At 43.3% G+C, this 12,888-nt stretch overlaps 2 protein-coding genes across 3 annotated transcripts in view; one reads left to right on the forward strand and one right to left on the reverse strand.

Moving 5' to 3' along the window:
• The window catches only part of SLK (STE20 like kinase), a 42,929-nt gene extending 34,770 nt beyond the window's left edge, over positions 1 to 8,159 (forward strand). For both annotated transcript variants that reach the window (XM_072340862.1, XM_072340861.1), the window contains exons 13-18: positions 1,353 to 1,482; positions 1,674 to 1,798; positions 2,744 to 2,932; positions 3,287 to 3,412; positions 4,945 to 5,058; positions 5,604 to 8,159. In XM_072340862.1, the coding sequence (XP_072196963.1) occupies positions 1,353 to 1,482; positions 1,674 to 1,798; positions 2,744 to 2,932; positions 3,287 to 3,412; positions 4,945 to 5,058; positions 5,604 to 5,750 (831 nt within the window). In that variant the 3' untranslated portion in view covers positions 5,751 to 8,159. The remainder of the gene's footprint in view (positions 1 to 1,352; positions 1,483 to 1,673; positions 1,799 to 2,743; positions 2,933 to 3,286; positions 3,413 to 4,944; positions 5,059 to 5,603) is intronic.
• Positions 8,160 to 9,761: 1,602 nt separating this feature from the next.
• COL17A1 (collagen type XVII alpha 1 chain) overlaps positions 9,762 to 12,888 on the reverse strand; it is a 58,660-nt gene continuing 55,533 nt past the window's right edge. The window contains exons 53-57 of the mRNA XM_072340071.1: positions 12,203 to 12,595; positions 11,881 to 12,021; positions 11,235 to 11,297; positions 10,923 to 10,994; positions 9,762 to 10,721 (exon numbers count right to left, since the gene is read on the reverse strand). Coding sequence (XP_072196172.1) covers positions 10,672 to 10,721; positions 10,923 to 10,994; positions 11,235 to 11,297; positions 11,881 to 12,021; positions 12,203 to 12,595 — 719 coding nt within the window. The 3' untranslated portion in view covers positions 9,762 to 10,671. The remainder of the gene's footprint in view (positions 10,722 to 10,922; positions 10,995 to 11,234; positions 11,298 to 11,880; positions 12,022 to 12,202; positions 12,596 to 12,888) is intronic.

The raw sequence follows: 12,888 nt of genomic DNA on the forward strand, positions 1-12,888 counted from the left end.
TCCAACTAGGAAGGGAAACACAAGAGTATTTTTCCATCAGCTCACATATTTGATTAGGAATGCCTGATGTCATTCACAAACCTGGCCTCCCAGTGTGTTTTGTACCCTCAGCCCTGCTCCTTATTCCACCTCTGGCTTTCTGTTACCCGTGTAAGCTTAACTCTGCTGCCCACTGGGAGACATGAAAAACTTGACTATTTCTCTGTAACGTTGCATGAAAATGAAGACCAAGATTCTCCTGGTCATAATATAAAGTGTTTTTAATTAACATGCAGTTCTGCATGTTGCTGATGGCTCCTAGCAAGGCTCGGTAAACAGAAAACAGATCACTAGCTCAGGAGGCCCTTGCAGTGATCACCTGCGGTATTTTCAGCCTCACACCATCTCCCATCCAGCTGGCCATCTTTAACTTCACTGTGTGTAACAGCAAATGCTTCAGCTGCCTGTTTTGGCTCAGAAGGACACTGCCATTATGCTCTTTTTTTTTTAACCTCTATGTCCTGGTAGAAACATCTGCATTAATGTCTTGAGGTGTGTGTGTGTGTGCATGCCTGTGTGCCAGTAGATGTAGTCTGAGGTTGGGTTTTTGTGATAGTTGCAAAGAAGAAATACAACGGTGTGCTCTTGTGATGTGGAAAGGGACTCTTACTACTCTCAGTTTTCATGATGTGGTGCAGTGCCTGAGGTACCTTGGATAATGGAATGTGCAAATGATACACAAACTGCATCACACAGATGGCAAATCATTTGTGAGGAGCCAGGTCAGCTCTGGCATACTGAGCTCGGTAGTGCTGCAGTGTGCAATTCCCACAAAAGCCATTGGGTGTCTTCTTTGCAGTCTCACAGGATCCCAAACCTCAGTCAGTATCTTTGCATTCATGAAGTGATGAACCACTTGAGGTTGAGACACAATTCTGAAACTAACACATAAATAACTCGGCTTTACCTAATAATCCAAAGCAATAAAAAAAAAAATCATCAATGCTTCTGTTTTCTTACATCCGAGGATCCGTAACTGTTGATACAACTGAGATCAGCTATATATTGAGCATGCTTGTCTTTGCTACCTTTAAACTGCAGCTTTCGTAGAGGGGAGGCGGACTGAATAGTAGGTTATTGGTTAGTCTGCTGTCCTTGGTCTTATTTCTGAAAGTCATATTTAAATATTAAGTATTCTCTTGCCTTCTCTGCGTGTAGAAAATTCAGCTGGTAGTTCTGTATCTGAGGCATGTGAGCTCAGATCTCTGTAGCTGAACTTGTTTTCATGTATAGCACATTCTGAGAGAACTGGGAGTTTCACTGAAATGCCGCGTGGCTGGAAGTACAGTATTTAATTCATTGCTTTCCACCAGGAGCAGGAGTTTGTACAGAAGCAGCAACAAGAACTGGATGCATCTCTGAAGAAAATCATTCAGCAGCAAAAGACAGAACTAGCCACCATTGAACGAGATTGCCTCAACAGCAAACAGCAGCTCATGAGAGGTGAGGCTCTCCTTGAAGGCAGTTATTGTGCTGCATTTCAATAAAGCACTGATATGGAACAGTAATGAAAACGTGTGCTTATGGAATAGCATTGCTCTTAAAATGTGATTGTAGGCCACTTCTGAACATACACTTGCAGGTGGGTTAGAAAGGATTGTGCTGCACTTTCTGAACCTGCCTTCTCTCCTCAGCTCGCGAAGCTGCCATCTGGGAGCTGGAGGAGCGACATCTACAAGAGAAACACCAACTCCTCAAACAGCAACTCAAGGATCAGTACTTCATGCAGAGGCATCAGCTGCTTAAGAGGCATGAAAAGGTCAGTGTTGACTTTGAGACTTTCTTTTGTGTATAATAATCTCCTTTATGTATTTTAATCAGTCTCTGTGGTAGCTCTTTGCTTAGGCGATACCCACGTGGGTATTTCCAAGTTGCATAGATTCTGTACCTTCTGTTGGAATAAAGATAAACCTTGATATTGCTGCACTAACATGGGTACATTGAAGTATGAGGGGTAATATTTTTACCATTTGATTCCTTTAAAAAAGAAATCCACAAAATGGCAACAAAACCACCGCCACCCTTCTGCTATTCAAAATAACAAATAGTGCTAGTTAAATCAATCACTCATTAGTAAATCACCTTGGAATTCAGTGAGCAGAACAAGGAACTAGATGAGCTTTGGGCAAGTACTGAAATCTGCCTTTGTGTAGCTAAATCCTGTAAATGCCCAGAAGGCAACACATTTTCTACGGGGCGTTTAACCTTTTATTTTTTAATATAATATATACTAAGTAAAGGAATACAACTCTTGGAAACCTAAACCCAATGAAGAGAAAGATGACAGGATTTCCTTGTTCATTGGATCAGGGTTGGCCTCCACTGCAAACTGACACGTACATACTTGGGCATTGGTATTTTAATCCCCATAATGGCTGCTGCTTTCATTGCAGCAGTGGAAGTTCTGTTCCACTGAAGCTTCTCCTCTTGAATAGCAGAGACACCTTGAAAATGTAATTCAGGAGTTGAGCAACCACGTGTAAAGTGTCTTTCTTAGAACATAAAAGAATTTTATATGCATTGAGCATGATCCAGAGCTCTCCGGAATTCAAGGAAGACCTCATCTGCCCCTCAGGTATCACAAAGGCTGAGTCTCATTTCTCCTGAAATAAAGACTCAGACAATAAGTGCACTGATGAGAAGAGATGCGAGTGCTCTAACGTAAGAGGTATTATGCAACATTTCCATGTGGTTAATGTTTTAGGAAACGGAACAAATGCAGAGATACAACCAACGCCTTATTGAAGAGTTAAAGAACAAGCAAACTCAGGAAAGAGCCAGGCTGCCTAAGATCCAGCGAAGTGAAGCAAAGACTCGAATGGCAATGTTTAAGAAAAGTTTGAGGATTAATTCATTAGCCTCTCCAGATCAAGATCGTGAAAAAATTAAGCAGGTAATTAATAAAAATGATCTTAATGGTGTAAATGCTCAATGTGACATAAACACAAATGTGATCATGGGACAGAACGCACTCTGCAAGTTTGCAGATGGTACAAAACTAGGTTGATGTATGAATCTCTGCTGCCGTTCAGAAGGACCAGTCAGGCTGGAGAAGGGGGCAGACATGGTCCTCATAAAGTTCAACAAAGTCCTGCACCTCAGGGCCATTAAAAATATTTAAATATAGTAGAATCATTCCGTTCAGTAATACTGTATGCCACACGTATTCGTCCTGTCATGTACCGTTCTCCATTCAGGTAAATTGTTGTCTCTAGGGACATAATCTAAATTGTCTTTTCAATTGTAGTTTGCAATCCAAGAAGAAAAGAGACAGAAAAATGAGAGACTGGCGCAGCATCAGAAACATGAAAATCAAATGCGGGACCTTCAGTTGCAGTGTGAAGCAAACATCAGAGAACTGCATCAGCTACAGGTTAAAAACAGATGATAGTAGATGGGCATCCAGTGGGAAGATTCTGCTTTGCCTGTGTCTGTTACTAACCTGAAACGTTTTTTCCTGCATTTTTCTTGATGTGAATTCTTTCAGTTTTGCTTTCAAAGGCCTGCAGTGTACTAGTCAACCAGACTCAGAAGCTTGCATTACTAAGAAATCATTTTACACCCCAGAAGTGCATGAGCCATAAGCAAATGATCACTCTCAGAGTATTTACCAAGTTCCTGGTGCTGTTCTGTGTAGGCAGCATCTCCTTTTAACCTGCTCTTGCTCAAATGTCAGTAATCACAACAGCAATAGGCAGCACCAGGCACTGCCCACAAGACATTCAAAGTAAATTGCCTTTACAAAGTGCAGGGTGCCATTTATGCTTGAGCTTGTGGAAGGTATTTAGAAGGAATGCTCTCCTTACAGCAAGGAATTTGATGTCAGTTTTGGTATGGTATGCTTTTGGTAGAAGCAGATACTGTATATTAAAGGCTAAGGCCTCCTTTTCCTTGAAATCTGCTTCAAGGACTCAAGGCAGTTTTAAAGTATTAATTGATCACCTACTGGTAACCTTGACATAGAAAAATGTTTCAGTGGCCAAAGAAGCTAAATTTACTGATCACTTTTCTTGCCTCCTGCAAACGCAGCCCCTGGCTGTGCTACTAATACAGCTCAGTAAAACCCCAAGTACTGTGGGAACTTGTGTGAGACTCAGCTCAAGTAAAACTGAGCAGATTAGGGCTGCTCTGAGCCTCCAACCAAGAGAAGTTTGGCCCTTAGCTGCACTCAGGAGTCGCCAACTGCTTTTTATTCCTGGTTTTTCTTTTTTCTTTCTTTTTTTTTTCAGACCCAGTTAGGTTTGTAGCTCTAGAAACAAGAAGGGCTTTAGGGGCTGCCAGCCGCTCTTAATACAAAGATTCGATGCAGCCAAATACTTAACTGTATTTTTGCCGTGGTCCTGAGTTTACTCTGAAAGTTAAGCAAGTGCCTGTACAACTTGTATACAATGGGAAGCTGGTGTGATTTGATTTCTTTTCTCATTACAGGGTGATTCTGAAGCTGTTTCAATGCAAGCACCTCCCACTCTCTAGACCCCGTTTGTTAGGTTCAGCTCCTTAGCACTGACAATTGAAATACTCAGCTCCTATGCTGCAAACCCTGCTTCCTTTCTAATGTCATCAGTTTTTATAAATTATAAAATCTTCCTTCAGAAAGCAAAGCAGAAATGCTGCATGACCTCAAATAGCACTATTAGGCAGTTCTGACTGATGCTGTCAGCTGCTCCCTTAGTGGCAGTCAACAGTGTGGATTTACAACTATTTCTTATCTCAATTGGTTCTGATGGAAAGATCAGCTTTTGATAATGCAACCTTGTAACATACTTCTATCTTGTAATTATATACGTCAGTGTTTACACAGAATAAGCTAATTAAAAGGAATTAGGACAACATATGTCACTGTACCAACACTGAGTTGTCTAATCTGAATTAGTTTTACAAGGATTATCTTTATCTTGTTTTAAGAATGAAAAATGCCATCTACTGGTTGAACACGAGACTCAGAAGCTCAAAGAGCTGGATGAAGAGCACAGCCAAGAACTGAAGGAATGGAGAGAGAAACTGAGACCAAGAAAAAAGGTAAATTGCAGCAGTCCTGAGTCAGAAAATAAGGAAGTGTTCAATCTTGCAAATGCAGACCTTGCAAAAAATAACGCAGAGGAAAACCAAGCTACTGTGCAAACTGCCACAGTTCAGTGTGTAATGAAAGAAGATAAAATACTTGCAGTGAAAAAGGCATGCATGCTATCAGGCCTTACTGTGTTCCTCTTGCAGGGCATGAGTATGTATTTCCACATTAAACAGCTGAAGTAAATCTGGGTTAGGAATGTATCTTAGCAGCCATTAGGACGTTACAACAACTCAGTGCTCAGTAACAAATAGAGTGGTTGTGGTAGTTGATTTTCAAACTGGAAAGCACCAGACTTTCCTACAACTTCAAGAATAACCTACAGGCAGATGATGTTTGTCCTTACGTTGCCGGGACATGGTGCTTTTGCAATCTGAAAACTGTAGGCGACTTTTTACAGTGGTGCATGCAGTTACATCGCATCAGACTGGCAGCAGTTTAATAGGCTTGTTGTGTTTTGCTTCTACCCCCTTTGACAATCTGATTTTGTTCTTAGACGCTGGAAGAAGAATTTGCCAGAAAACTGCAGGAACAGGAAGTTTTCTTTAAAATGACTGGAGAATCCGAATGCCTTAACCCTTCCACACAAAGCCGCATTTCCAAATTCTATCCAATCCCCAGCCTTCACTCAACTGGGTCATAACTCTGGGAACTGCTGCAGGTTTTTCATATCTGGAATTGTTTTGTTTCTTCATCCCCGTCGTCTAACATGATCTAATTGCAGCGTGCATTAAAGGACCTGGCGCTTTTTGTTTTTGGTGGAGGTGATCAGTGTCACGATCACTTTTTTTATTATTATTTCTTTGAATGAAGAAAGGAGGAAAGGAGTTGCTGCACAGCGGTAATGTGACGTCCTTCTGATGTTTCAAGAACACGTTGCTTTTTTTTTATCTCGGTCTCAAAGTAAGTTATCCGTGGTTTTGACTTAAAGTCTGGAACAAGAATTGTAATATTTCTCATCACAAAAAAAAATGTTTATGTGAATTTTTAAACGGTGTAATATTAGTTACGTTACTGTGTTCTTAAGTGTCTCATTTCTACACAAGACGAGTTCCATAACAAACTGCCCTGAGGGGTTTAAAACGTTACAGTCTTGAGCAATGCTCTCAGAGCAAGGACTGAAGCTGATGACTCAGAGCATGCCAATAACCAAAAAAACGATCCCCTGTGCTTACACCGCTGGTAACAGTAAAAGCCTTTGCAGCTTCTTTAAAAGAGAAACCTCCGACGTGAATTAAACCGAGCTGATCTCCATTACGCGTTTTGTCCATCAGTTCCGTAATGAAACGGGGTGCTAGTTTAATTAAGACAGTGCCTGAAACACTTCGGTATGCTAATCCTGGTCACAGGGTGGTGTTTTGTCATCTAAAAACAAAACAAATACTCCATTGCATCGCTGTTACTGTACAAAACAGAAGATTTCTTGCTGCTACTGCCATTTTTGTTGTAAATCCTCACCCTAAAATATTTTGCACTAAAATATGTAAAGGTGAAAGAAATGCTAATTTTAAAATACACGGTTTATTAGTTTCCTTAGCTATTACAGGTGGTTATTTCTACAAATGGAAAACCTGTAGAATGTATTTTGTAGAAAGCAGTGTGCAAAATGCACGTGTTGTCTCTAACTGTACCTGGAAAGGGTAGAGCCATCTTTCTGTTCTCACCAAAGCCTGTTTGTTTAAACTCCATCAGAGCGTGGAGGTGGGTGGTCATATACACAGCTAACCATGGCGGAGTCCGATTTGATTACAAGTGTCAGAGTTGGTTGTTTGCTTGTTCTTGTTTTAGTCCTTTTATAGAAAGATTTAAGTTAAATATATAGACAGAATTCTTCATGAAGCTGTTTTTTGTTGTTGTTGGGTTGTTTGTTTGGTTTTTTTGGCTTTTGTGTTGCCACGTACTAACATAGATGGTTTTTATTTTTCAAGTTGATAGATGTACAATAAGTTATTTACCTGACTGGTCTGCAGTGGAAAAAAGTCTGAAACGTTTCTTATATAACTGGTAGGGAAATAAAAGTGTATTGGGTCACTTTTACTGCCCTCCTTTTGGTGGCAGTCACAGCGAGGCAGTGCTGTAAGCTGTACTTTGTATGCCGTGTTAAATTTGTAAAATAGTATTTCCTGTTATTTGAGGCCTAACTTCCGATTCTCTTGGGGCATCATCTGCAACATTTGTTTTGCTGGCTCGCATTAAATGCACGGCTGGTGAATGTCGTACAGTGTTCATTTCATGGGAACAGAACTGATGCATGTGAATGAACTCTTGACATAGGATTTGAATCTGATGCGGTTGAAAACTTGGATGCTGCAATGTCTGGATGCTGAAGCTACGCTTTGTCAATGAAGACACTTCAAATTTACAGCACAGTATCAACAGTTGGAAAATGCATGTTTTAATTTCAATTTTGTAACTTTTTGATAGCGTAATTACTTTATTAGCTAGCCCTAATTTCTGGCATTTTATTAGATAAAAGTGTATCGTGTACGGTTGTAAATTCACAAACCATATCTCTGGAATATTATCCGTTGCAAAACACAGAGTTCTTTAAGTTGTTTCTTCAGTAGGGTGAAATATGGCTCTGGCCTTTACTTTCTAAGCTCCACCATCATAAATTGACTCACTAAAATCAGCAGGTAATCCTCATCTCTGTATTTAAGAACTTGTTTGCAGTTTTGTACGCAGTAGGCTCCGTGACTTATTTGGGGAGGTAGATGTGGCAAGCAGATCTCCCATTCTGGGTTCCCTCTGCCTTTATCCACATTAAATTCTCAGAGAAATGTTAATCTCCTTACATTGTTGGCAGTCCCAGCGATCCCTTGTTAATGGCGTAGCGGTTACCTCTAGCTAAATCTTTAACTCAAAGATCCTTTTCACACAAGCTCCTGCAATCTGATTTCATGTGTAAATTGTACAAACAAGTAACAGTTCTGTGTTGGAGGAAGGGACTGAATGTAGTGATTGCAGCCCTATTGAGTCCTTGGCCAGGGCTGGAGTCGTAGGGCACTGGTAAACAGCCGCAGTCTTGTGAACTGTGCTGGGATTTGATGTCCCTTCACTTTTACAATCCCATATTTTACTTCACAATCTGTACTTCTGGATCTCAGAAAAACTTCCTTGTATTGACGTGTCCACACATGTTCCTGTTCCCTGACTTCTAACAGCAGCTTCATAGCGGATTCAGAATGATGCCTGGGGAGAATTAACCTTAATTCCCAGACAAGCTGAGGCTGCCCTGGCATATTTCTCAGTCTTACAAAAAATGAGAACAGGTAAAGAGAGGGAAAAAGAAATTTCATAGCATTCCTCCAGCTAGGAAGGGGATGTTGTTTGCAGACCTTTTAGTTCTCTATTCCCTTCCTCTCACTTTAGTCCTCATCCTTTCTGTAACTTTCTGTAACTGCTGCAGTTCCTGCACAAGGGCAGTTGGGGGCTCTGGAGAAAGCAGAACTCTTAATTAAAATGTGCTTAAAACCAGCTATTGAGCAAGGGCCCACCTATTTCCACTGTGCTGAAAGCACAAGGGAGGTACTGAGCCCTAAGATGCTCTCAATTCCCCAAATCTCTTTCAGTTTCCATGCTCAGTAAAGCCTCTTTCTTAGATTATCAGCTAGGCTGAGAATGGTGGAAAAAACAGAAACCAGAAGGAGAGAGCTGCTGAACTGTCATACCCCCAGTCTCTGTAAGAAAGCCAAGCAGAGTGCTGTTGTGTAATAAAACCTCGTAATCCAGGGCATCTCCAAGCTCACGTTGTCCCAGAAGTTTGATGAATGTTTTGTGTTAACAAACCAAGTCGTTTTGCCTTACAGGAAGCAACCAAAAAACATGAGATGGATGAATAATTTGCAAAGGATCTCTGTATGTTTAGCTCATGGGAATGAGCTTGCAGTAGCAGCCATACAACAGTTTTGGTTGTTGGTTTCTTTTTTGTTGTTGTTGTTCTTGTTTTTAAAAGTAATTTGATTTCATGGCTTTCTGTAGAATATTGTAATAATTCTGCTGTAAATACAATAAAAATCACAGTTTGCTGAGTGGGTCTCTCTTTTCAGAAAACTCGTATGAACTTCAGTGATCAGTGAGTGAGTGGGGCGATTTGTTATTAAGTGAGGATAAAAAAATACTTTAACCTTGTGTGGTTGCATGGGCTCTGGCTGGAATAGCCCAGTGTGTGAGTAGAGATTAAACACAAACCTTGATCTGCCTGACAACCTGGCTTGCACATCACAGCTGTCTGAGTAGCTCTGGCATTGCTTGAGACGTGGGAGCACAGCTGCTGCACTTCAGGATGACTGTGGTTTTTTTCTGTGGTTGTTTGTAAGATAGATTTGAAAGGCAACATCTCAGCAGAGCCAGGTGAAGAGTATGACTCGCCCAGAAGGACACAGGTTTAATGGGCCAACGCTGCAAGCTGCTGTATGCTCTGAAAACTGACCTGGTTTGTATGGAACCTTGTTCCAAACTCTCCTGAAGAATGCAAACCAGAGATCCCAGGAAACAACACGCCGGCTGCTTGGTCGCATACTGGTGATGAGAATGAAGCGGAACTGCCACCACTGACCACTCCAACACCACAGCATGTCTGCCCTCAGTCACAATGACTCTGGTACAGACCACGCCATGCAATACTGATAGGCAAACTTGAAATATAAAACACACTTTAATTGGGAATGTTTACATTAACAAGTGTTTCCGAATGTTTCAAAAATAGAATGCAAAAACGTTTTCTAAAAGTCAACAAATTATGTTTGAGAAAAGTGCTTCAGTTCAGTCCCTGTGCATGTCACAGCAGGCCGTGCTGCACAGCACAAGAGGCCCACACTCCCTGCAAAGTCTTTGCATGTGCTGTGCCCTGTGTGCTCCCACAGCCTGCTCTGTAACAGGACTTTGTTAAAGGAAGCAGGCGTGGGAGCGAGGTTAATACGTGTTGAGTGCCAGAGCACCGAAAAACTGAAGAGCTGGAAGGGAACCGCTTTCCAAAGTGGGTCACAGGTGGGGAGACAACAGGTGCTGACCCCAGAGATCTGAAAGCACTCCCAGCCCCAGCCAGGACCCTGCTCAGTGCCACCAGCACCTGATGCACCAGCTCCCCCCCACCCACCCCACTACAGCCAGCACAAGGACATGCTCAGGAAGCTCAGTCCTGGCATTTCCTGCATGGCTTTTGGTCTGACTCTTACCACTTGTTTTGTATGGGGAGGGCTTTGTTTGTTTGTTTGTTTTTGGTGGATATGTGGCTAGTTGTTTAAAACAAGCTTTTATGTAGCCGGAAATAATACAAGATTGGATTGAGGGGAGCAGGAAGCCCTTGTCAGCACAAAAACACAAACCTGGATAGGCTCAGCGGCTCTAAGCCACACATTCACAGCAGGAGGAAACATCCACACTAGAGCAACACTGCACACATGTAAAAGAGCCATTCAGATCTCAGCAGAAACACTGAACTATCAAGTCTAAGTACTTAGCTGGCTGGCAAGGACATTTTAGCAGTAAGGCAGTGAAGATCCACACGAAATCTCTAAGCTGCGAGGGATGCTGCCCAGTGCAGAACTGACTTTGCTCTTTCCTTAAACCCCAACGCTTCTTCTTTTCCTTCTGCCACCATACACTTGTTCACCTGGGGACAAGGAGAAAGTGAAAAGGAGGGCTATTTGAGGAATTCATGTAGAAAAAAAAAAGACAAGACAAAAAACTAAACCATGAAGCAACCAAGAAAACCAACCCATGCTGTGTCAGCATTTCCCACAGATGGGCTGGTGTCCAAGGAACACTCCAAGCCCTGACCCAGCTCTCCCTTGGGGATGGCAGATGTCCATACCTTTCTCGCCTTTCTCTCCTTTTGGTCCCCTTTGCCCGTGGCGTCCTGGTGGGCCCATCGGCCCAGGGTCACCTGAAGGAATGAGAAAACCGAGTTTGTCCACAAGCATGATTGGGATAGGTCAGAGTAAGGAAGAGCAAATGAGGCTGCTGCTTGGGCTGAGATTGTAAAAGTACTGCCTTCACTACATGGAGGCTCTGACCTTACGAGCAGCCTGGTTCCAACCATCCCTTTGGTCACAGTGCCACTTCCTGGGCAGTAAGAAGTTACTGGCATTATAGGGCTGGAGAAGGAGAGGATGGCAAGCCTTACCTTTGGGGCCAGGATAACCCCGCTCTCCTTTCTCACCAGGTGGCCCCCGGATAGTACCGTGTGCTGGAGAGGAAAACAGAGAGCATGAGTGAGTAGGATAAACCACCTGCAAAGGACTGTGTGTTCACATAGAGAAGCAGTGAGTCACACCAGAAGGACATTTCTCTAGGTTAAATAGGATTAGTCCAAGCAGGAGCAGTTTTTTTCAAATACATTTTCATTCCCAATAGACCCAAGGCAGGCTGGGATCTCACCTCACGAGCACTGCTCTGCCACCCAGCCCAAGAGTCCTGCCTGTCACCTGTGCTGGAGCTGGTCCCTGCTTAGAGGGGACTTTGAGAGCAGTGAGCAGCTCTCTTTTTCTGCGGTGCATGTGCCAGTCCAACCAGCTTAAAGTGGGCCACATGGGCTGCAAGCTCAGTGGCCTTCTGGGGGCTTGGGGGTTAATTTTCTACAGGTAGTGGGAAAACCTGATGTCCTTCCTAATGATGAGACTGTACATCTCCAGCAAAGGAGGAAGTAGGATCTGCCTCCAACTTTGCATCTTGACTGTGCTTCTGCAGCATGCAAAAGTGAAAGGATCACTGGCCCCACAAGAGGCTGGAGAGACCTCATGTGCATGATCCAGAACCAACTTGTCACTTACTTCTGAAGAAGTCCATGAGGTCCTCAGTGACGTTACCATAGGCTGCAAAGACTCTGCTTATTCCAGGAGGTCCAGGAGGTCCTGGGGGGCCTGGAGGCCCCTGTCCAGTGTAAGACATCAAGTCCTGGAGAATACCTCGGCCTGAAGAAATAAAGACATCATTTGAAAGCAGCTGATGGTAGCGCAGGAAAGTGTAAAGGACAGCTACAGGAAGCACGAAGAGTAAGGGAAGGGAACAGGTAACAGCATGCATAGGGAGCTGGGAGTTGAGTGCCAGAACAGGAAGGCTCAGGAAAAAACAAAAAAAAGCTATCACACTCACTTTGTAGGTTCTCTGACACATGTCGAGCCAGCTCATTCAAATCCAGAGATCCAGTAAAGGAGCTGCTATAAGATCTGCCTGGACCTCCTGATCGCCTGTGTGACTCCTCAGCTGTCAGCAGCCCATCAAATGACCCATCACTGCCCATGGAGGCACTGTATGATGACATGCTGCTGCTCATGGAGCTGCCGTAAGAGCTGCCTGCTCCAAGTGATCCTCCATGGGATCCCTCAGCACCAATTGATCCTCCATGCAACCTCTCAGAAGCCAGTGAATCATGGTATAATGAAGACATAGACCCAGCCACCAAACCACTATCTCCTTTGGGTCCTGGTGGTCCCCGTGGCCCAGGGGGCCCAGGCGGCCCTGAAATGTAGCTTCGAACCTCATCACCTGCAAAACAGAAGAGACACTGAGATCAGGGACTCTGGAGTACCACAGCTCCCATGCTCCACAGATGTCAAGTGCTACAATCTGAATGAAGACTGGAGTGTGAAAGTCCACTGACAATCACTTCAGTAACCCTCATCCACTGCCATGCTTCAGGCAGCAGGCACATATATCAACCTGAATCTCTACAGATGGGAAACCTGAGGCCTGACATCCTCCTCCACCCCCATCATCTCTCCCACAGTTTTTGATGCCTCACCATGGAAACCCGCACAATGATTACAGAGGGGGGGTGC

This window comes from Excalfactoria chinensis, chromosome 6, assembly GCF_039878825.1.
Source record: "Excalfactoria chinensis isolate bCotChi1 chromosome 6, bCotChi1.hap2, whole genome shotgun sequence".
Classification (NCBI taxonomy): domain Eukaryota; kingdom Metazoa; phylum Chordata; class Aves; order Galliformes; family Phasianidae; genus Excalfactoria; species Excalfactoria chinensis.